The following is a 24,161-nucleotide window of genomic DNA, read 5'->3' on the forward strand; positions in this document are numbered from 1 at the left end:
TTTATTACTCGTATTACAAATTACGGAGTATATATATACGACGACGACACAAATGGAAATACTAAGCATGCCACGTGGAGAAACAGACCCTACCATAAAGAGGAAAAAAATGTCAAAAACGATCCATAATTTTCTCAAACATCTTTCTCATCTTATTATCTCTTGACCCATACAAGAAAAAATATACAATCTCGTAACAAAAAAATGTCGGGTGTACAATTAGCAACGGCTCATGCCACAAAGCCAGACAACACATCCACCGCCGCCGCAGGGTCTGCCAGCGGTGGTGGCATGATGGGTTCGATACGTTTGATCGAACTCCAGCTTGTGGCATTCATTATGGTCTTTTCCGCCATTGGTCTTGTCCCTATTTTAGACCTTATATTCCCCGCTATCATAACATCCTATCTCCTAATGCTATCGCGATTAGCATTTCCCGGGAGAGCTAAGACGAAGGAAATAGTAAAATGTACGGGAATGTTACGTGTTTATTCAATTATGGGCACGGTTATTGGGTTGTTTTTGCCATTAGCATATGTATTGGGAGGGTTTGCAAGGGGGGACAATGAAGCGGTTAGATCGGCGACACCAGCATTGTTCTTGCTTTCGTTTCAAATATTGACGGAAAATGTCATAAGTGGGTTGTCCTTGTTTTCGGCTCCTGTTAGAGCTTTGGTACCCATGTTGTATACGGTTAGAAGATTGTTTGCTATTTTGGATTGGATACAAGATGTTTGGTACAACAAATCCCTTGATGCAGATGCTCATATCCAGGTATAAACAACCTCAATAAACATAAACATATGTACCATTACGGGCATGTAGTGTTACGTGTCAAAATCATAACTAATGCATCAACTTTTGAAAAAAAAAATATATATAAAACTTTGCTAGTATAATGATATTTTTAATTAGGAGAGACTTATTTGATCACAACTTATAGAAATTTTTGAAAGAGAAGGTAACAAAAGGAGCCCATTATACTGACGGGCCGGGTTGGTTAAAGGGTCAAAACTCATGGTCTTTTGGTGTTTGTTAAAACGAGTTGGGTCAGGATTGGGTTGACTCACAAACATTGTTTTGTAAAGAATAATGTTGAATTGTTGATATGTATTAGTAATAACTAATTTCTTTAATGGAAGGGTTTGAAGCATACAAACTTATGTGATTTAATCAATTAATAATGTTTGAAACAGGATATCGCATGGTATTGGTTTGGGATAAGCCTGGCAGTTGCAAATTTAGCATATTTTTCGATCAATATATTTGCATTCTTGATTCCCCGTTTTCTCCCAAAAGCATTTGAGCTATATTTTAAGGAAAGGTACGACGAGACAGGGGCAAAGTTGTCTGATTACAAACATCAAGATAAGAAGTTTGATTAATTGATTAGTTTAGCAAAGTATTTTGTTAATTTGTACGTATGTGTTTATTTCAAGAGTTCACTTGTTATATATATACGCTCTAATGTTATACCTATAGACGCATCAGGAAATAATATGTTTTGTTATAGACTTTAAAACATCGTGCAAGCTCTTTATTGACAACTAGGTTTTGCCCCGTGCAACACACGAGATAACATAAATTTTTAACAAATAATTCAACAAACACTTAATATAAAAAAAAACTTTCATCGAAAAACGAACATAATTTTTTATAAAATGAAGTAAAATTTAACAAATGATAAAGTAATAAACATTATTACAAAAAAAAAAATTATAAATCTCACAATACACTCCTCACTTTTTCATCCTCCATCATCCCTTCCACAAGCATTGAATATTTCAACATTCTCTTCCCATCTCTCCCCACTTAACAGAAGACAAAAAAAACAAAGAAAAAAAAACTAAAACTAATAAGGTGAGAGGGTGAGAAAGAATCCGGATACCACCATCACCACTTTGCTACCCGAACACCCCATAGGTACCTATAGGGGCGGTGGTGTTCCAACCGGTCACAGGTTGATCACTACCTTGTCTCCTAACGTACTACGTCCACCCTCAAAGAACTAAACATAGAGTATATAGATAACATAAATTCAACTTGAATTAAGACAACATTTTTCGCGATGACACGTTATATAACAAAAACAACTGAAAGTCATAATGGTTAACAACTTAAAAGCCAAAAAGAGATACATTATAAATTACATGTTTTGCGTGTATACATTTATAAACATATTTAACCATTCTACTCTTTTATATAGTAAAGTTGTTTGGAAGGGTATATATGTTTATGTATTTACATACACTCTAATAACTTTTTCAATTAGATAATCAATCTTTTTTAGATGACATATAATAACTTGAATCAAACAGTGACAATCACTACATAGTGAACAATAAATAGTGCAACAACCATCATCTTATTCATTATAACATATAATTACTTATTCGCTATAAAATACTCACTTTGTCCCACTAAATGTGTCATATTTTAAATTTTTAAAGTCTTCTTTTATAAACTTTGACCTTATATATTTTGATTTGTGTTATATAATATTTGATGAAAACTATACCAATTTTCAAAGTCTTCTTTTATATAACTTTTATCAAACATTATATAACACTAACTCAAAAAATTTAAGGTCAAAGTTAATATAAGAAAACTTTAAAAATTCAAAATATGACACATTTAGTATAGTAGGATGGGGGGAGTAACAAATTAGTATGTGGAGGATTCTACATCCAAGCTTAGGTAAATAACAGCTACATATTCATTTTTCTCATAAATTCGTAATTAATATTATTGTGGTGAATTGTCATTAGCAATTATAAAACTAAGAAACTGTTACCATATATCTCTTTTCTATATATGTTAAGTGTCATCTAATTTATATATGTTAAGTGTCATCTAATTATATAAATAATATTTTTAATAAATTTTGTTGGATTTTAGACCGAATATCTATTATGTTTTGCAAAATAAAACAAAAATTTTATTAGATCAAGTGGTTTATGTTTCATATTAAAAGCTAAAGGTTATGGGTTTAACCATGCTTATGACTTTTTATTTATATTTATGCTATTTATTTATAATTAATAAAAACTATGTGGCTGTTGACTGGATGACGATTTGTCAAGTTTTGGTAGATAATTAATGTATGAACACCACGCAGGAAAAAGATGATGTGACGACATCAGAAATATGTCACATCATCGCTTGGAGATAAAGAATAAGTAAATAAAATTGGGGATTCGTGATAAACCTATAAAATTTATAGACATGAGTTTCATAGTAATTAAGGGATGTTTGAGTTTTTAGGAAAATAAGGTTTTAAGAAAGTGAATATATTTGAGCAACTCAATTGAACGTATACTTTGGGATATTGATATGAAGGTTTAATATGTGTTGATATTTAGATTTTGGTTTCGAAATACTAAAAGTAACTTCGTTCTAGATGGAGTGGCAATTGTATTTATATTTATTAGAAAGATCGTGGGTTTTAATCCTTTTTTTAAAATTTTTTAAAGATTTTCTACAAATACAAAGGTGGAAGATTACATATAGATTTTCGTTTCGGAAAACAGATTAAAATTGCTTGTAGACTAAGTGGCAAAGTTGTTTTATAGCTTTCACATAAGTCGTGGGTTCGAGTACCGCGTTAAAGTTTTTTATATTTAAATTAATTATTTTAAATTTAAGTTTTAAACGAATGCATAAGTGGCAGCTTACGTGTCAACGTTTAGCGTGGGAAAAAGATAATGTGGCGATCAAAGAAGTATGCCACGTATGCCTTTTGAGATAGAAAATTATATATATATATATATATATATAGGGGGATGGGAATATAAGGCTGTCGGGTATCTAAGCTTAGGTGTGGAACACTCACATATTGTTTTTTTAATCCATAAAAATCATAGGGGCCCATGCATTTATTCATTAAACAAGAAATAATAAAATATTAGTATGTGAGGGGTTCCACATCTAAGCTTAGGTGCCGGACAACCTTATATTCCCTTTTCCCATATGTCCATAAGTCTTTTATTTCCTTTTATTCATGATTTATTCTTAAATGGTTTAAGTTTTGAACCTACTTAAACAAAAATTTTAGAGGTAGCTAGCCATAAAAAAAAGTTAATTAAAGAACTATCAAATGACTACCCCGATGATATCATTTACATTTGACTATTTGAGATAAAAGTTGGTTTGGAAAATCCATCTCTATTGTGTTAATTTAAGATTTATTTCATTAAAATTATCATAAATTTAAGAAATTATTTCATGTTAACTGATAATAGTCTTAGAAAAAAGAAGTACGAGTGTCAAGTATTTTCACTACAAAAAGATATATACTGAATAAAAAGATTAATGTAATTTCTGTATGATGAAAAGCATTACATTAATCTTAATTGAAAGTCAAAAAAAAAATATATACAAAATGTATTAATTTGTCGTGAAATATCAAAGAACCGACATGTAAAAGGATGGTGTAACTTTGTGAATGATTGAAAGAAGCTTTGAATCTATAAATTGGAGACACGATGATCTAAAAGGATATATAAATCTAATCAAAAGTTCTAATTTCGAGATTTACTAAATCTTTTGACGAAATAATAATGAAGAATCCACTCGATCAAGTAGAAAGCATCTGAAATACAACGGGGGATTCAATTGTATGTAGCCGACCAACATTTTGCACTGTTTTGATATGCCAAGAATATTTTAATCCTCATCTTCTGCGATATTCCATGTTTATAGTTAGTATTTAACGAAAATTAGCATTAGAATCTACATGGTTCGAAGATACATGAATGATGAATCTATAGAATTCGATTGTCGATGAAATTATTCTCTCAAAGTCTCAATATATATTAAATCAACTCTTGCAATGATGCAGTAAAGATATACTGTATAATTTAGCCACTTTTTAGATATTGGGCCTACCACCAAAAAAAAAACCTTAAAGATTTTGTAGCAATGAGTCAATGACACACAATTGAGGTGACGATGCTTTTTATATATCAACGATTTTTAGATATTTTTTTTACGAAGCGCGTAACACGACCAGGCCATAAAGGGTATTCCAGCGAAATAAGTTATCCGGCGAACCAGTTTTCGGGGAACGAATTTTGCGACGATATCCGGCGAACCAGTTTTTGATTTGTCCGGCGATATCCGGCGAACCAGTTTTCCAGCGAACGAATTTTTTCCGACGACCCAGTTTTTCCGGTTTTCCGACTACTCATTTTTCCGGTGAACCAGTTTTCAGACGAGGTAACACTCATTTACATTTTAAATTGTTGTTTTTATTTTAATATATAAAAATGTTATAAATATATATTTGTTATAGAAATTATTAGTTATAGAAAATAAATGTTAGAAAATATTAGTTATAGAAATGTTATAGTTTAATGTTATAAAATATATGTTTGTTATAGAAAATATATGTTAGAAAATATTAGTTATAGAAATGTTATAGTATTATAGTTAGGAAATATATGTTTGTTAGTTTGATTGTAAAAACTTTGTAGAATATGATTGTTATAAAGATTATGTTATTATACTTAGAAATGATATGATTCTTAGAAATTAATTGATTTTTAGGAATTATTGGTAGTTAGAATTATTGTTTAAAATGTTATATTATTATAGTTAAAAATTATATGATTCTTAGAAAATTTATGGTTATTGTTAATATGATTGTTAGTATTATGTTAGAAAACACTTGTTAGTATGATTGTAATTGTTAATATAGTTGTTATTAGGTTAATATCAATGTTAGAAAAGAAGGTTTGAAAAATAAGTTGCAAAAATGTGGTCATTTTAGGGCTCTAATAAGTTTGAAAAACAATTTTGTGTCCAAAATATATCAATTTAATTTGCACCTTTTTTTTTACATTTATGATTGTTTTTATTATTTATAAGTTGTGTATAACTTATGTAGGTTAAAATGGTTGCCCTTCACGGCGGAGATGGTGGCAATGACCCTCCAAATTGGGGGTGGAATCCCGAATGGGGCTGTAATAAAACATACTAATCGCGCTGCATGTACTCGGCAATCTTGCAGGCACATGGTAGCCCGCAACTAGACTGAACCTTGCATCCGCATTTTTTTACGTGTCTTTTAAGGACTTTGTCTAAACATACGATTTCACCAGCCATGATGTCCAAAGCTTTATATGAAACCTTTCCCAACAGGTCCTTCATACAGTTGTAGTTATGACTCCCCTTCCGGGTCACGTTTTGTACCCCAGTTGGCCCCTTATTTCTGTCTCTTGACCGATCAGGACAGAATCAACACATTGCAGGATTCTAGTAAATGTGCATTTCCCCTTCAACTCTTCCTTCAGTAGGTGGTCCTCGGCCTCGACTCTGTTTGTGGTGTGGTTTTGGTAGTTGAGGTGTTCATCCACCCAACATAACACAAACTGCTCTCGGTACGGGGACAACCAATTATCTGTCAGGTACTTGTAAACGCTTGAGAAAGCTGCAAGTTTATTCTTTAACTCCTTATCGTATGACTTAAACTCGTCAAAAGTCCGAGATTGATAGACTTTTTCCCACCAGACGTTAAGCCTGTCAATGTTAACATCTTTTTTCATCCGCAATGTCGGTTCACAATGTTTGATTATGTTTTGCCATATGTGGTACCTACACAGCAGGTGTTTCGCTTCCGGCATAACAACCTTCAAAGCTCTCATCAGGGCCAGCTCCCTGTCAGTAAGAACGACACGAACGACAAAGCTTTCAACAAGGGTGGACTTGAGACATCGTAACACCCATTGATAATTCGCCTCCTGCTCGTTTACGATAAACGCATACGCTAAACTAAAGGTCTTGCCCGTTGAAGTCACGCCGACGATCTCAACTAGCGGCATGTTGTAGATGTTGGTTTTGTACGTGGAGTCTATTTCAATAACCCAGGGAAATGCGAGCCATAGGGTCATTGATGTTGGATGCATGAAAAACAGGTTCTCCAAACGTCCATTTTTTATATTTGTGGTGAACTGGTAAAAGTAGCTTTTCTCCTGCAACAGTGAGAACATAACCTGCGAAAAGTGAACAACATATAGCAAATAAGTCACTTCCAACAATGTAGTACATAATCACTAATTTGATGTTTGTACATGCATTGGAGTACGCCCTGCTTGGCCCGACCTCCGTCTCGATTTCAGGAAGTTGGTAATGTCTCCTCTCCGAGTCAGGTTTCCCGGAAATTCAAGTTTGAGGTTTACCAGGATCTGACGTGGGTACAAACCGCGATCCGATTGGTTCCCCACATATTCCTTTTCTTCATCCGTCTCGCGTACACATTCCCTTGCAGATCGGTAGTTGGATCATGATTGTGTCTCTAGTCCTTGACAGTTACCCTCCAACCACCATCACGCCCAGGGCAGCCTATTAAAGTGAAGGGACAACCTATCTTGGTGGACCGTTTGGGTGGCCCAATTAACCTTGCATCGCGCGCTCCACCGTGGTGACATATAAGTGTCACTTTATTGACCACCTCTTTTGAGTTTTTGTTCGTCCGCTGTATGACTAGAACATAACCCAAATCCATTGTTGTTCTTTGAGCCCACTCCGTCAATTATTCAACGGAACCGAACACCTCATCGGTTTCTAAGTCCCCAGCTTCGCATTCAAATTCACCGTCTGCATCAGGTTGCTTAAACACATTATCCGACACTTCAATACGTACGTTTTCTGGGTCTGCCCAAATATCTATATATATATTCATAACATATATATATATATATAAACATACGTCAATATACCAGCAGCTATGAAAACGAAATTGCCAGCGACTATGAAAACGAAAAAGTTATGTCTGAAAACGAAAGATACAATATGCTTGAAAAGGAAAGATACAATTTGCATGCGTTCTGAAAACGAAAGATACATTATATACTATTTGAAAACGATGGGCTGACATTCAATCAAATTTCGTGGCTGCCATACTCTTCACAGTGCTCCATACTCTTGATAGGATAAAATGATGGCGAATAACCATTCCCGAGACTTTCCTAAACGTGGTTTGTCAGTCTGGTGGGATGGCCCCACTATTCGCGGCGACGTCGCCGCTATTACTTCTGATGTGGCATCTCGTAAACGTGGTTTGTCAGTCATCAGTGCAGGTTTGTCGGGGGTTCCACTATTAGCGGCGACGTCGCCGCTAATACCCTGGTGGGGTTGACCGTTGACCTGGTGGTGTTACCCTGTGATAGTTAGTGATGATAAAGAAAGAGAAGAATGTAAATAAATTTATAGGTCTTGAAGACGTTGTCCTTAAGCATTGGCTCAATGGTTGAAAGACCACCCCTCATACATGAGGTTATGTGTTCAAGTCTTGGGGAGGACATAAAGAAGTCCCTTTATGAGGGTTTGGCTTGGGTTTTACCCAGGTTCAAGTCTGAAGGGGCAGGGTTTATTCCTATTAATCGTCGTGCCTTCGGGCAGATTAGTAGGGGGTTTTCCCCCATCGGGTATTTGAAATAGGCATTTCTACTTGGAGGGAGCTCTCTAGTGCGGATCCGGTTAAGACAACGTATGCTAGACCTCTCACTATCGAATCGCGACACGAAGTTTTCAACGAAATTCACCTTTCACAAAAAAAAGAAAGTCTTTGAGACGTTTAACAATATTTTATTATTAGTAATAATTGTTGTCTAGTTTCAATTGTTGCGACTTGCAACGGACATGATCAATAGATACGGGCTAGAAGAGGAGTTTTGATAACACGTATCGACCCATCTTTTCATGATTATAATGTAGGAGATCCGTTTGACTTGACTTTAATGTATTGTATAATTATATTCGTACAGATTAGAATACGAAGGGTATTACCCAAAATTGTATTGTCACTCGACTCAATTGAATCGCTCCCTTATAAACACTAAGCCATCATACATAAGAGAATAGTGCATTTTCTCGTCTAATAAGTCAGGTTTGCCGATGGGGTTAGTGGCTCATTGCTAAGGTCTTTGACATTTGTTGGGGGGGGGGGGGGGGGGATTAATAGAATTTTTTTTCGAGAGTCCTGATTTTCAGACATACGTATAATTTAAGAGTAGGATAAAATGTCATTAAAAAAAATCAGGTTTGCAAAGTCCCTTTCTTAAAAGATAGAGCACTTATTACTCAACTAATTAAAACACTAGTGTAAAACTATATGAAATTGTTTTCCTAAAATGATCATAATTAAACCTGAAAAGTTAGAATAAGATCATATTTAATCCATATAATATGAAAATATTTTCTATTGTTAAATGATAAATTTTTCTAATTTATCCTCTTTAATACCATAGCTATATGTCAAGTTTAATCTATTAATTTTTCGAGTGTTTATGTTTGAAATGTTAAAAATTTTAGATTTTCTTCCAATCACTTTATCTTTTATTTTGTAATAATACATACATATATAATTTTTCATATTTAAAAAACAACATTTTAAATGTCCTACAAATAAACACCAACACCAACCAAATACAATCTCATGTTATTCTTAGCATTGAAACGCATTAAAAAGAAATAAAGTTGATGTTCTCTAGCCTCAACCCTAAAGTGACAAAGAAACATGATTTCCTGATTGGCCCCCTTATTTGCTACACTCACCCTTTGCCTCCTCCATTCCCATACCTTAAAATAACACACTATCCATTTTTTTTTAAAATTTTTTAATTTTTTCGTATTTCATTGTAAAAGATAATACTAATCCATCCTCTTTATGTCCAACTCACTCACATTTCACAAAAACAAAAAACCACACTCAAATATGAAGATGAGAAACAAAGGTAAAGTTTACCCTTCCACTTCATCCACCACCACCACCACCACCACTTCCCAACCGGACGGAGACTATCTTTCCGTGTTAAACCTTTTACCGGCAGCCATTCTTAGCTTAGCCGTGGTTCTTTCTCTTGAAGACCGTGAAGTTTTGGCTTATATGATTACTAGGTCTATTCAATCCACTAACCCATCTTATTTTGAAAACAAGAAAAACAACAACAACAAAAGTACTATTGTCAACAACAATATTAGTCATAAATCTCCATTATTTGAGTGTGACTGTTTTGATTGTTACACTAATTTTTGGTACAAATGGGATTCTAGTCCTAACCGTGAGCTTATCCATCAAGCCATTGAAGCTTTTGAAGAAAGCTTGACCAACAATGAACACTCCAAAAAGAGAACCAAGAAAAAAGATAAAATGGCTCATCGCCGTTTAGCCGGAAAACATCACTCTCCGGCGGCTGAGAGTAGTCCAAGTGTTGTTGTTCAAGTATTACAGCAAGAATATGAAGTCCTGCCATTTGATGAAAAAGTTCAAGAAATTGTTGAAGAACAAAATGGGGTTTTGGGTAATGTGGTGGAGGAGATGCCGGAGTCGCCGGAGATGGCGGTGGTTGTGAGACCGGCGGCGGCTGGTCAGAATAAAGGGCTGGCTAGGAAAGTGTTGCCGGATGTGATAGGGTTGTTTAATTGGCGTTTATTTAGTCTTTGGAGTCCGAATGTGTAGTGAGGGATGAAATTTTATTAGTATTTTTTTTCTAAGAAAACAGAAGAAATTCTCGATATGTGTTATATCTATATCTATTTACCTACTGTCTGGTCACTGTACACTATGGCCTATTTGATTAAAATTGGCATTGGTTTTTGTTCCTTTTATTTTTCCCCAACTTTAGGTCTGGCCGGAGGTACCATTAATCCGGCATGAAGAATGTTTTTCCGGTGAAATGACATACACAAATTTTGGTTGATAAAAATTAGTGGATATAGTATAGATTTTGTGTATCTATTATTATTTATTATTTGTGTGTTACTTACCAAGGTATGTTGAGTTGGTGATGATATTTTAGGGAAAAAGGGAGCAACAAATGTGACATGTGAACTTTAGACCAAATTGATGTAAGCCTATCACTTAACTTTCCAATTTACGTATGGTCGAAACGCTTCCAAATGGAGATTAAAAAGAAGTTTTTAGTGCCCTAAAATAGGTTTGCACATATGGTTACTTTTAGTTGATTGGGTGTAAATGTGAGCCAAGTTATAAGGCCTCCAAAACTAAACCAATACTAACATTTTTAGGCTGAGAACACAGAACTTTTGTTCTTTCATTTATATATACTCGAGGGGTACCCGCGTAATGCAACGGCGATGATAAAAACGAGTGGCGGTAGTGGCGTTAGTATAAAAGTTATTGATGTAAAACAATAGTGTAGTTATTTTAAGGGTTGAAACTTGAAAGATGTATGTTATAGTTAATTTAATTAAAGTTATTATAGGTATATTAGGTAAATATATATTTAAATTATATAGGGATGACACCCGCGGGTAACGGGTGCGGATATCCTTTTTCCATTACCATGTCCGCGGGTTTTTCTTAATCCGTCAACTCGCAGGTATCCACCACAGGTTAGATATTTGATCCATATTCATTATCCGCGGTTATACAAGTTCGCGGATAGATCCATGGGTTATCGTTATAAGTGTTAGAGTGGGCGTATGGCCATCAAATTTAAAAAAAAAAAAAAAAACCTAGTACGCATACATAATAGCTTTCAAATATCTAATTTTATACAACCTCAAAAAAAATCTAATACTAACCATACAGTAAAAGAAAAAAAAAGCATCCTAACTAACCATATCACAATTGTTCATATCTATACTCCCTTATAAAGAGTATTGGATTTCTTAAAATTCAGCACTTTTTTTCCCAAAATACTCATACTTAAACATAAAACCTTTATATACCCTTTTTTCTATATTCTTTCTAATCATTACACACTCTCATCGACCTCTATCACCCTCTACCGCCGCCCTCCTTCTTTACCGCCTCCCTCGATCTCCACCACCACCTCCCTTTTATATTGTTATCACCTTTTAACCGCCGCAACGCGCGGACATTATGCTCATACCATTTAAAGAGAAAACCGAAGTCAACAATGTTACTTTAAGACATAAGTAAAAGAGAAAGTAAATAAAATTGCTCACAACTATCACCTGAAATTTGGAAACTTAATCGGGATAATAACTATGCATCAAACATAATAATCTGGGCAAAGTTTTAAACTAAAAATGTGAAGATTTGAGTTTAATAAGTTTAACATTTACCAATATTTATCACATATATAAGTTTTATATAAAACTAAAAAATAATATGTAGATTTGACGGGTAATATCCATGGATCTCACTTATGGGTATCACGGGTTCGCTAAACGGATATATCCATGACGGATATGGTATACCCGTCCGCAACCCACAAACGGGTAAAAATTTATAACCATCACGTATCCACTGGAAAAACTTAATGAAATTACCCGTCCATAACGGATGGATATCAGCGGGTTACGAATTATTGCCATCCCTAAATTTATATCAAAAGGAAAGTAAGGTCATATATTTAATGAAAAGAAATTGACCAAACCAACATGTATTAGTAGAGTGGTAAGATTTATTGTTTGGGAAGTGATATATCTACAACTAAATTTAGCCATCCATAACAATCCATGCATTAAACAGTTGTACACTGTGCTGTAAAATATATGCGCTTGTTATAGATCGCTAAAAACTGATGTAGATATATCACTCCCCTTATTGTTTTAAAAGTCATATATTCCATGTTCATGTCTTGCTCACAACAACCAAAATTGATTTTTCAACATTTTAATAAATCTGAGGGTATTTTCGACTTTTTAAAGACTGAAAAGTTAAAAAGGAAAAATGACTATTTGCTTTATAAGGATTTAAAGATAAAGATTAAAAAAAAAATAATGTGATGATTAAAACCCAACTGGTTGGAAAAGATATATATACTGTATCAATAGGATTGAAATGCTAAAGTGTAATTAATGTTTTTTTCTGAACAATTCATGGTATGATAAAGCAAGAGTTTTTTTCTGTAAATAATGTTTTTTTTTAGAATCGATAAAAAAAGAAAAAAAAAAGTACAAATACCATTTATTTAATAATTTATTTATTATTATTTTTTTGACACATTTACTATTTTTATACATTATATATTTACATTATTACAACCTATTTAAAAAGATTTCGCATGAATAGTGGGTTTTTTGTCCTTATACGCTGTATTAGTTTAAATATCAAACTTACCAAATAATAAGAAAGGGAATGAGATTCCCTCAAATTTTTCTGACTTGACTAGTCAAGTTGGAGAAAATCAAAGGACAAGATTTAATAACTATTGAGGGAATCCTCTTCCATAAAAAAGAGAGTTGTATGGTGGAGTGGTTTCTGCGCCCACCTGTGGGGTGGGAGGTCGCGAGTTCGAAAGTCTCCCCCCTTTCAGGTTTTTTCTTTTATTTTCATTTTGCCCTTCTTTTTTTTTTCCTGTTTCTTTTTGGCCCCTTTTATTTTTTCCTTTTCTCCTTTTTTGCCTCTTCTGTTTCTTTTTTATATTTTTTTACCCCTAACCTTATACAAAAATTTCTTTTTTTTAATCCATTTTAACATTTTTTTTCCCTACAATTTACATTTTGTTATTTTATAAGTTTTTAAAATGCTACATTTTTGTTCAAATGCTATATATTTTGTATTTTATCCTATTTCTTTTTTATGTCTTTTTTGTTGCATTATATATTTGTTTTTATATTTAAACATTTGATTTTTACGAGTATATCTTTTTCACATGTAACATTTGTTTTTTTTATAAATTATTCATTTTAGTTTTCGTATTCTTTTTTTTTTGTTCTCTTTTTTCTTTTTTGGCATTAGTATCTTAGTTTTGTTTTTCTAAAAAAACATTTGGTCATCCCCGGCCAACGGCCGAGTATAACACTAGTTATTATTATACATTTATATATTTACATTGTCTATGTCAGTTCTACCGTATAATACATTAGTAAGAAAAAACAGTATCAATATGGCAATATGGGTTCTCATCAACCATACCATTATACTTGACAAATTTACTACTTTTAGACGTTATACTTTATTTATATAGTCTTCTATGCCTTATGATACATTAATAAAATAGGAGAGTAGTATCGGGTTCTCATTTTTTAATAATATTAGAAACAAGTTATAAGGATAGATTCAAAACTCTAGAGTTTCCATTATGGTGCTTGCTATAAAATTCATTGAGAGTAGATGGTCTTGTACTAGTATTTCAAGTGTAAATTAGATACCAATTCTGTTGAATGTAATTTCTACTCTACGAAACAATGTTTAGTTTGACCTATTAAATTAAATATATAGGAAAATGATTGTGTGCAACATCAACACTACCCAGTTGGGGTTATAAAACTAAAGAGTTCAAAGTAAAATGAATTAATGTTATGCTAACATAGAATTGATATAACTAGGTTTTGAATTGGAGATGATCTATGAATGAACTTTTACAAGTTGTCGTTATTTGAGGACTAATTAAACATAAAGATGAAGGGGAAACAACGGCTGAAATATAGTCGATTAGCAATGTATCGGATCAACTTTCAATGTAAATTTTGGGATCTAAGAATCTGACGCTGAATTACAAATATCAAAATTGAAATATGCATACCAAAATTTAAGATTCAGATGTGTAAAAAGTTACAATTGATAAAGAAAAACAGGTATGGTAAAAACCTACACCAACAATTATCAACCTAAAAGTAAGTAACTCCCAATGCCGTCTTTCATGGGTTTTGGGTCCCAATACCGTCTTCGACGGTGTATGGGGGAGGTTGATATGTAAACAGCCTTACCCCTATCAAAAGTAGAGAGGCTGCTGCCAGGTTCTACCATAGATAGAAAAGGATCTTCAGCCTTGCTGGGCATGAGAATCGAACCCATAACCTCTGTTTCCAGAACCAATGATTATCAACCTACGAGCTACAATGTTCCATGTTTTAGTTCCATTCAGATTGAACTTAAAAAGATCTACTCTTTTTTTTTTTTAATATTTTTTTTATTTTAATATAATAAATACTGTAGACTTTATACCATTACAAAGTTTACAATGACCTCAATACATACGAGAGCCCCTAAGGCTTTCCGACCTCTGACCATTCATGCTACAAGATATAACACACGAGTTTTGGAACAACAATATATAACGTTGTCTCTGGATATCAAAGATCGAAGATTACTTTAACAATATAAAACGTTTACGAATACTTTTGATTAAAAGGTTTTTGAAAGGATGCAACGAGACAATGATGTGTGTGCTTATGTGTTTAACTCAACATGTTACCAAGCTTTAAAAAGCAAGATCTTATCGAGAAACAGTACACCAATTCAACTACGGACATGCATTATTATCATATTATGTGAAACTTTTGACTTTACCCGTCAAATACTTGTTAACACTGGTTTGACAGTAAAAATAAGTTGTCGTAGTTGTCTAATTCATTCACGGGCAATGTACAAGAACACAAAGAGCAGATACAATTAGGATGTTTAACCTTAATCAATCCATCTAATAAGTTGATAAACCAAAAGACAAGATTTTATGACTTCATGAAAATAACAAATATATCAGCCACAGTTTGAACTGCCAACTAAATGTTATGCATCAAGCAGCCTCTCATCCCAGTTAGGGGCTGCGTTATGCTTTTCTAGTGTAGCTGCCAATAAGGGTCTACTAGCTGACAAGGGCCATAGTGGTAGGTAATTATCAGATATATCACTCATTTATGCCATAGAGAAACCAACAAAAGTAACACTTGACAGATTCTATTTAATGGACAAGATGTGACAGAAATCACGAAATAGGTTGCAAGATATGGAAAACAACCAATATTTCCGGCTCAAAGGATCTCAAGTCAATTTTTTTCACATCAAAGCCCCCTTACGTCAATATGCTTCTTTAAATTTTTTTGGTTTTTCACTTACTTTTTAGATATCTATTAGACAGGTTTCGGAACGGGTAGGACCGATAGGCTATGTAAGAGATATAATGGGTTTGTATCGAATCGGGTTGGCCCAAGCACATTTACAAATCATAATCTTAACTTTTCGCAAAAGGTGATTTGGGAGACTTTCAACCCATCCAAACCATTCGACTCATTTGACCTGTAAACCCATTAGGTAGGGGATATACAGAATCACTACCTTCGTCTGTACGCCATCATTTCCATAAGTAAATGGATAGATGCCACCTCTAGTAGGTTGTTAGAATAGTGCTAACTGGTAAGTCCAGATTGTACAACACTCACCAGCAACCTAAACATTTAATAATTGTACAACATTCATCACCAACCTGAACCTCAACAACTTACATATACTGACCCTCTTCATTTTGAACAAAGAAAATGAGCTTTTAACTACTGAAAGTAAGCAGGTCAAAATTTGAGCTTCAAATCTCATAAGTTCAATTTGTTTAACTTGGTAACAAAAGCGGTGAATAGGAAGACATTGGGGGTAAAGTTTTGCATATAAAACCATAATGGTCTTGAATTTGAAAATCAGATTAGCTTTACTCTTATTAGGTATGAATGTAGTGGAGAAAATAAATTATATATACTGATATACACCACGTTACCACCAACATGCAAACATTAACAGAGCTAATCTATTATTATCGAGGACAATATAATGAATATTGATAAAGGGGCGCCTATTTAGGGACCTGTAGGGAGATTACGACTGAGATATGATTGGCTTACTGCATTCTCAGTCACAGATTCATGTAGGGCACCTAGTCCCATCTGGATTTTTTTTATCCTTCTCCACGAAATAGTATCAACCACAAGTTCCAACTTGAACAAGTGGACTTGATACTGAGGCTTAAGCAGAATATAGTATAGACAAACAGAAAAGAAGAATATAAATGTACTAGCCATTTGTTAATATGTCTTCCCTCATGCAGATGTCTAAAATCGGTATTATTGTTTTCTATTTAGTTCCTATGGAGTATAACGAAGTGAACATTGTAGCAGTTATGTTGTAGAATCTGATTGTCGCTATACAATGCAACCACTATGTGCGCCTGTGGGTCATTTCTTCTACTGAACCACATACTTCTGTATTCAGTTATTTGCGTATCATGTTTTCCGTAGTTGTATGTTTGATATTACATGTTGATCCATTTCCGTACAGGTTCCAAATTTTTTAACAGGAATCACCAAGCAAAAATCAAGGCTATGAAAATGTTCTGTTTAAATTCATGATTTTAGAACTCTAAGATCGGATAAGTATCAAGAATGATGCCAGTTGATAAAAAGGAGGTAGCAGTCTATTCTTAAGATTCATATCCCTTATGTACTTATGTAGGACCATGCTTTGATGTGACCAAAACTCCTGAGATTAAGTGCACCTAAACTAACATGAATCTATATATTGAAAATTATTACAGCAAACAGTAAGGATACCGTTGCTATTGAATTATTAATGTTACCATTAAGCTAATAAGCACAATCCAACTAGAATGACCATTTTGATTTGATAATGTGACATTCTATCGGTTGTACTAATTTGATAACACATGCAGTCAGAGTGCAAAATCAAATCGATTCTCTGATATTATGATTAACCACCCTTATAATAGATTCCTTGCTCATTAAACTGTGGATCTTGCTAGCCTTAAAAAAAATTTAAAGAAGGAATCGATATCATTGAAGAGAGAGAAACATATAACAGCATCACTCATTCACTTGTTTTTGCTTGACAATAAGTAAATGTTGTCAATAAAGAGATCATAGTTTATATTGTAGTTGACTATTTTATTGATAAACATGAGAAAATCGATGGCCTCTTTATTGAGATGAAAGGGGAATAAGATGTGAGGACTTTATTTACAGTTGGGTAACAAAGAGCGACTGTTAAAATTCTCATCAGACATTTTTTGCATAAAAAATCATGTTGTCTGTGTTACTCTGAAATAGTAATAACCTGTCTGCTCATAGAATGTAACCTACATTTAAGAGACAGTTCGCATTTTGGTCGTACAAATGTAGAGTTCCGGTTCAAAACAGGAGTACTGGGTCACTTAAAAGTAGTGGTGGCAATTGCAAGCCAAACCTTTTTAATGGCTTGGTCCAGGGTCATGTTTATCCCACAGGTAAAAAGGGTTAAAATAAAACTAAAGAAGAAAAGATCAAACAGCTTGAAAATCAGCCAAATTTATTTTAATGCAAGCGGAATAACATGCAAGGTACAAGAGGTAGTTGATTGTGTGAAATGCTGTAACCTAGTAACAGCTAAAGGCTCCATGCATCTCACTACATATCAGTAAATCACATGATAGGTGAAACTATGTGACCACTAGATGCACCCCTTATTTTAAGACTAGCCATTACATTAATGCAACCCTGGGCTCCTACCACATGCAAAACTAACATAAAAACGTCAACGTGTTGGTCCAGATATTATTGGCCGAATTATTTGATCTTTGCACATGCATACAACCCCAAAGATTTGTTATTTTCCCTATGTTCTTGTCCACCAGTCATGGATTGGAACTTTAACACCTTCTGGACTATTATCCACGGGCGTATCTTCATCACGATAGAATAAAAAGCTGTCATCCTAATTCTCTATATCCGAAAACTGATTACTCACTGATCTCTCAAAACTAGACCTATAATGAAGGTAAAGGTTTAACTTTATTACAAATTTGAGACATAACAATGCATATTCAGTAATACATGCTTACCTGTTAATTATCTTCATTGCAGCTACTAGATTGGATGCAGCACAAGTTCAGGCAGACAAACAATGAGCCACTAACAGAATTTCCTCCGAGTAAGTCATTCATCTTTAATTTTCCGTCCACATCTTCCATAGCTAATACCTAGCATTTCCGATCCATTAACTAATGAATGGGTTGTTTTTGGGTGGTGTTTTATCTAAAATGGGTCAAATAAGTAACTAAGACGGGAAATAGTCAAGTAGGTTAAACGTCGCCAGTTCATACAGCCTCCCGAAGTGTTTTCACTCATAGATGTAGTCCATTATGATGATAATGTTGTTATTTAAACCTCGCTTACAATATATTGTGCTAAGGGCTACGGCCCACAAATGAGCTTATCACAAATGCACAATCATAATTAACAGGTTAACGATTACTACACGATTAAAAAACAGACAAAGCTATGTTTAGGGGCCAACCCGTCCCATACATAAAAGACCATTTCAACCCGCTCATTTTGCCCATTTACCATACCTGCTTGACCCTCCCATCTATTACCTCTTCCTTGACTCAATGAGCCAGTGTTCTGTGATTGATTAACAGGAAACATTTGTTCATATCTCACAAGACAGCCGTCATTTGATGACCTACAATACTATCCTAAATCACATTCTTATGCTAAGGCTCCAAGCAACACACAAAGAGAGAAACAGTTCCGTAAGTCATTTGCATGCATAGAGACTGCACGAGTGGATAATCAGCAGGCAGAAGAAGAATCAACTGCTGCCTTCTCAGAAATCTTTCATGGATTTCTAGCAATTGGGACTCTAGCCACTGAAAATGTCACCATTGAACCAGTAACACCAACATTTGGTACCTCTATCGAGAACAATATGGGAAGACAAAATGAAGCAACAGAGAATGAGCTGAAGTTCATCAATGATGGGTTGGAGGAGGTTCTAGAACCTGAAGAAGAGGATGATGGAGCTGAAAACGATACAAATGAGAAAATTGTTTGTCGACTCCAGGACTATCTCTTTGATTCAGTAATTGGAATGCCAGAAACAGAAACGGAAACGAAGAAACGTAGAACATCACTTGAAGAGCTGTTCCGGAGAACTAAGGTGGCAGAAGAGATGGCAGAAGCCAAAAGCAACAAACTTGAAAAGAAAAAGGATAAAGAAACTGAAAAATCTGCTTTCAACTTGATGAAAAAGATACTTAAAGGAAAAACATTTCATTTGTCCTCTAGTCGCTCCACAGCAGATAAAAAACCTCGCAAGGTTAGTGTAGTCCATTTTAGTATCCTTACACCATTGTAAAATAAGCTTAAACTTTGTAGATGAGTATCCTAACATCTAACTTGGGACACACAGATACTACAGCTGTTCCACAAAAAAATTCACCCTGAAGGCCGGCCTGATGTACTCAAGTCTGAAGATCACTATAAACATGTTACTAATGAAGAGTATAACAAAAATCAATCACTTTCTGAAGATATCATACTATTTCCTAAAATGGATACTTATAAAAAGGGTCCAAACTGCATTAAAAGCTCCATGGCCCACTTTGCGTGTTGTATGAGTGATTCAGACGGGAACAAAGAATGTTGGATCAAATCAGATTCAGAGTGTAAGTTTTCAAAATTCTACCATCTATGTTATCTAATCTTAAATATTTAACTTATCAGTATGATACTTTTATATAATCAACTTCAGTCTAAGTGGTTTGAAACCTCACTCAAGCATAAGTACTTCCCTTATTCTTTAGCGTATTAATGAAGTAGAGCAGTATATACACGGTCAGGTAAAGCAATAACGTATCACTGTAAGGTATTCCCCATTCTTATAACTACTACACCTAATGATTTATATTTTCTGTGTAGACCTGGTATTGGAACTGTAGAAGACAAAAAAAAAAGTGGAAGAAGCATGTGACGTTTTGGCGTTTTGCTTCGTTCACATTGATCTGGAAGAGGTATGTTATTGTATGAGTTCTCCTATTGACAATGTTAAATATTTAATAGCGATGTATTAATGTTCGTGAAGCTGGAAAGAATCAAATGGTGCCTCGTTATCCAATGTTATGCATAAACCTTAGTTTGTATGTCGTGGGATTTTTCTTTAGTGATGATCAATATATTCTTGCATTTTAGCTTTGTTTTATTTGGATTTATTGAAGTCCTTTGTCTTCCAAATTAAACTTTACTATCTGAACGTCTGATACACTATATACATTTTAGGGATAATGACCTCTGAGTGTAGCTAACTAAGCCAAAATGTCTATGTAATGTAACGATCTAAAAAAACGTTTATCCAATGCAACGAAAAACGTATTTGTGTCTATGTGATGTATGTAACCGGCTAAGCTACCAGTAACCGGCCACCACTTTAAAAATATTCAACTTTTATCCTATGTGGCACTTTGACTCCTCTTTTTTATTTCATAAAACCTATTCTCCAATTTATAATCAAAATCTGAGGCAATACACACAAACTCCAAACACAAACATCTCTCACCACTCTCTTTGCTACATCAGTCACCACTTCACCACCATCTACCATGAATTACCACCGCTGCCCAGTCTCACCGATATCTCCATCTCCTCCCTATCGCTACACTGCATCTAGATCTATATCTATATTTATAGTAACCGTGGTTCCAGATCTATATCTATATCTATATTAATATTCTTTTCCGTGGGAGGTGAAAAATCAGATATGATTGATAAAAAGGTAATTTATAACCGGCATGAACAGATTTGATATATGAAGATGGGTGATTAAGAAATTGAAAAAAAAAAACAGAGCTTTAATCTTATTTGACAATGTTGGTGATTTTAAGATATGGGTTTTTGTTCTTTTATATGATTGTTTTGGATCAAGATCAAGTTTTGTAAATACCCACCTATGATTAACATATTGGTTGGTGCTCTTTAGAATAGTATTGTGTGGGTAGATATGTGTTTTGGTTTTTGGAAAAGATGGGTAGATGATTGTCTAGATTGATTTTTCTTTTTCTATCTTCTTTTTCGTAATTCCTCATATGATTAGGATATTGAAGTAATTGCTAGAAAAGTATATTTCATAATTTTTAGTATTACAATCGGTTTGAATGCATTGAATCGGATCTAAAACCCACAAGCAAAAACGAGTAGGCCTTTTAGGATATGATAGAACTGCTTTATCATCACGGAAAAATTTGAGTCACCGGAAGTTCGCCAGGGACGATGACCAGAGATTGGTGGAGGGAAAGGAGAAAAGCATGGTGGAGGGAAATAATATAAGGGGTGGGAAATAATAAGCGGGAGATTTGAATGTGGTTAAAAATGGGAAGGAAACTGCCTACATGGCAGCTGACATGGATCCAGTCTTAAGTAACCGGTCATTTTGTATACTTTAGCCGGTTACATACATCACATAGACACAAATACGTTTTTCGTTGCATTGGATAGACGGTTTTCTTGATCATTACATTACATAAACATTTTGGCTTAGTTAGCTACATTCACAGGTCATTATCCCAACATTTTATGATTTTCACTATGCTAAATGTGTGTTTAAAGTGAAATAGTATTTACATCACACACGCAACGCATGAAACTGTCAAAACATAATTGTCACGATTTCATTAATCCTCGTTCTTCTTTGATCTAGGTATGTTGTATACATATAAGACTCTACAAAACAATATACTTATATCTATGTACGTATGCATATAGATAACTAGTATATATAAACTCATGTAACCACGTCTTACAACCTTATGTGAACTACATCAAAATAAATACAGTTTAACAAGTAGACCTAAATGCTGAAGTCACAGCCATACATGTGAACTAATCAGGATAAAATATGCAAATTGTGTAGATCAATAATTCAGCTATATATAAAATTCAGATTATAGGGAAATTAGAAACCTAATTTAGCGATACAAAAATAAGAATGAAGTCAAAGTTCATAAGTTATACCTCATCAGAATCGTTGCGCGTCACGGAGATATGAAGCGGAAACAAGCGTTATACCCACGGAGTTACTTCGAATGACATGTGCACCGTGTAGTATCAGAGCGAGAATGGATATATAGATTGATACATGTTAATAAGTTGTAACTGTAGGTATATATACACAAATGTATGTATACATTGATCACACAAAGTCACACACGCAGAGATTTTGACTATGTGCAAAATTTTTGCCGGAAATAAAATTTTCAAAGTTATATACACTCTTTATCGGCATTATATCTATGAATATGAGTAAGGTCGGATGTGAAGCGAACCCTGGCAATCAACAACCATCCTTGAGGACTCAATAGTCAACAAGGTCGCTTTTTCTTTAGCTTTTATAAAAGCAAAAATCTTTTTCCCAAAAGGTTGAGGTTCCTTTTGACTTTTTGTAAAGACTATTTTCTTCAATCACCGACCATCGTTGAAGATAGTCTTAAGGCCTCTCCTTATACACTTTGCTTTTTTCCCCCTTTTTACCCACTTTTTTTACTATAAGTTTCTCTCTCCTTGAATACCCCAAGAACAACTCCTTCCTTGTACTATCACTTCTTCCACTATTCATTTTATTATTTCATTTTCTTTTACCAAAAATAAATAAAAACACATAGAATTCTTTAAAACAAACACATTTTTATTCTTAAACACAAAACAATACACAAAAATTAAAATTACATCCTAAAAACACATATTAAAGCTAATAATTAAAACACACTTAATCGGAAAACACAAACTACATTTAGATATCCTTAAAATATGGGTCGTACTTATCGATGAGGTTTTTACGGGTACTCCTGATCTGATCCAACTCGTCTTCGTCTATGCCGGTCGGAATTGGCTGCTGCAGAAGCTTAAACGCCACCCTCACCTGCTTTCGGAAGCGATCATCCTGTCTCACCTTCCGCTCCTCCTCTATCCTCTTCCTATCCTCCTCAATTTTAAACATCTGCTCTTGTTGCATCAAGAGCATTTGATCAAGCTTGCCCAACGCCAATTCTGACCCACTCAAACCGGTTCCACGGCTGGAAGTAGCATCCGAGCCACTAGACATTTTCCGGCTAACATTACGACCCGGTGGTCTTCTAATTAGGTCGTCTCCAAACAACTAGTTCAAAGCCGCATCCGGTTCCACACTCGGACCAGCCCCAACGTGCCCCTCATCCTCTCCTAAATCAACAAAATCAGTTGCACTTCTTTTGGCAATACTATGGTCTTGCCAAAATGCAGGACAATTTTTCAGCACATCGTAACACTCCTCATATGGAAATCGGGGTGGCCCATGGTTCTGTTCGTAGATTTCATGAGCAGCCTTATACATTTGTCTGTCATCTGCCCCGCTCTGTCAGCCTTGATCTTGCAATCTCTTCAAGATTGCTCCAAACAGCTTGATGGTTCTCTTGATCTTGCTCCATTTGCCTTGTAGTTGACTTTTGTTGCGCTCTCCTGCTGGGCGGTTACTGTTGAACCCCTCGATCACTTTGGCCCAAAACATTGTCTCGTCTTGGCTTATCCCCACTCTCGAGTCTTGTGAAGCATGTGTCCACGCCTGGGCCACCAAAACCGCCTCCTAAGTTGACCGCTTCGCCTTATCCGCTATAACAACCCCTTTTTCGTCAACCGTTTGGGCGGGGCAGGAACTTCTT

At 34.6% G+C, this 24,161-nt stretch overlaps 3 protein-coding genes and 1 long non-coding RNA gene across 4 annotated transcripts; 3 read left to right on the top strand and 1 right to left on the bottom strand.

Moving 5' to 3' along the window:
• The first annotated feature begins 182 nt into the window (after positions 1 to 182).
• LOC122587000 lies at positions 183 to 1,424 on the top strand. The gene is made up of 2 exons (XM_043759095.1): positions 183 to 774; positions 1,197 to 1,424. Exons 1-2 carry the CDS (start codon positions 205 to 207, stop codon positions 1,383 to 1,385), a joined length of 759 nt encoding a protein of 252 aa, XP_043615030.1. The 5' UTR covers positions 183 to 204; the 3' UTR covers positions 1,386 to 1,424.
• An 8,094-nt stretch (positions 1,425 to 9,518) lies between these two features.
• On the top strand, positions 9,519 to 10,706 carry LOC122583132. The gene has a single exon (XM_043755569.1). It carries the CDS (start codon positions 9,668 to 9,670, stop codon positions 10,457 to 10,459), a length of 792 nt encoding a protein of 263 aa, XP_043611504.1. The 5' UTR covers positions 9,519 to 9,667; the 3' UTR covers positions 10,460 to 10,706.
• Positions 10,707 to 17,985: 7,279 nt separating this feature from the next.
• On the bottom strand, positions 17,986 to 22,923 carry LOC122586077. Its single transcript, XR_006321868.1, has 3 exons — positions 22,483 to 22,923; positions 18,537 to 18,674; positions 17,986 to 18,461 (listed from the first exon to the last, which is right to left on the bottom strand). It is a non-coding gene; the product is annotated as an uncharacterized LOC122586077 (long non-coding RNA).
• Positions 18,380 to 20,677, top strand: LOC122586076 (protein LAZY 1-like). The gene is made up of 5 exons (XM_043758181.1): positions 18,380 to 18,472; positions 18,559 to 18,625; positions 19,116 to 19,795; positions 19,889 to 20,144; positions 20,398 to 20,677. The coding sequence occupies exons 1-5, from the start codon at positions 18,467 to 18,469 to the stop codon at positions 20,415 to 20,417; spliced, it is 1,029 nt and encodes a 342-aa protein (XP_043614116.1). The 5' UTR covers positions 18,380 to 18,466; the 3' UTR covers positions 20,418 to 20,677.
• Positions 22,924 to 24,161: the final 1,238 nt, after the last annotated feature.

The sequence above is a fragment of the Erigeron canadensis genome, chromosome 1 (genome assembly GCF_010389155.1).
Source record: "Erigeron canadensis isolate Cc75 chromosome 1, C_canadensis_v1, whole genome shotgun sequence".
Classification (NCBI taxonomy): Eukaryota; Viridiplantae; Streptophyta; class Magnoliopsida; order Asterales; family Asteraceae; genus Erigeron; species Erigeron canadensis.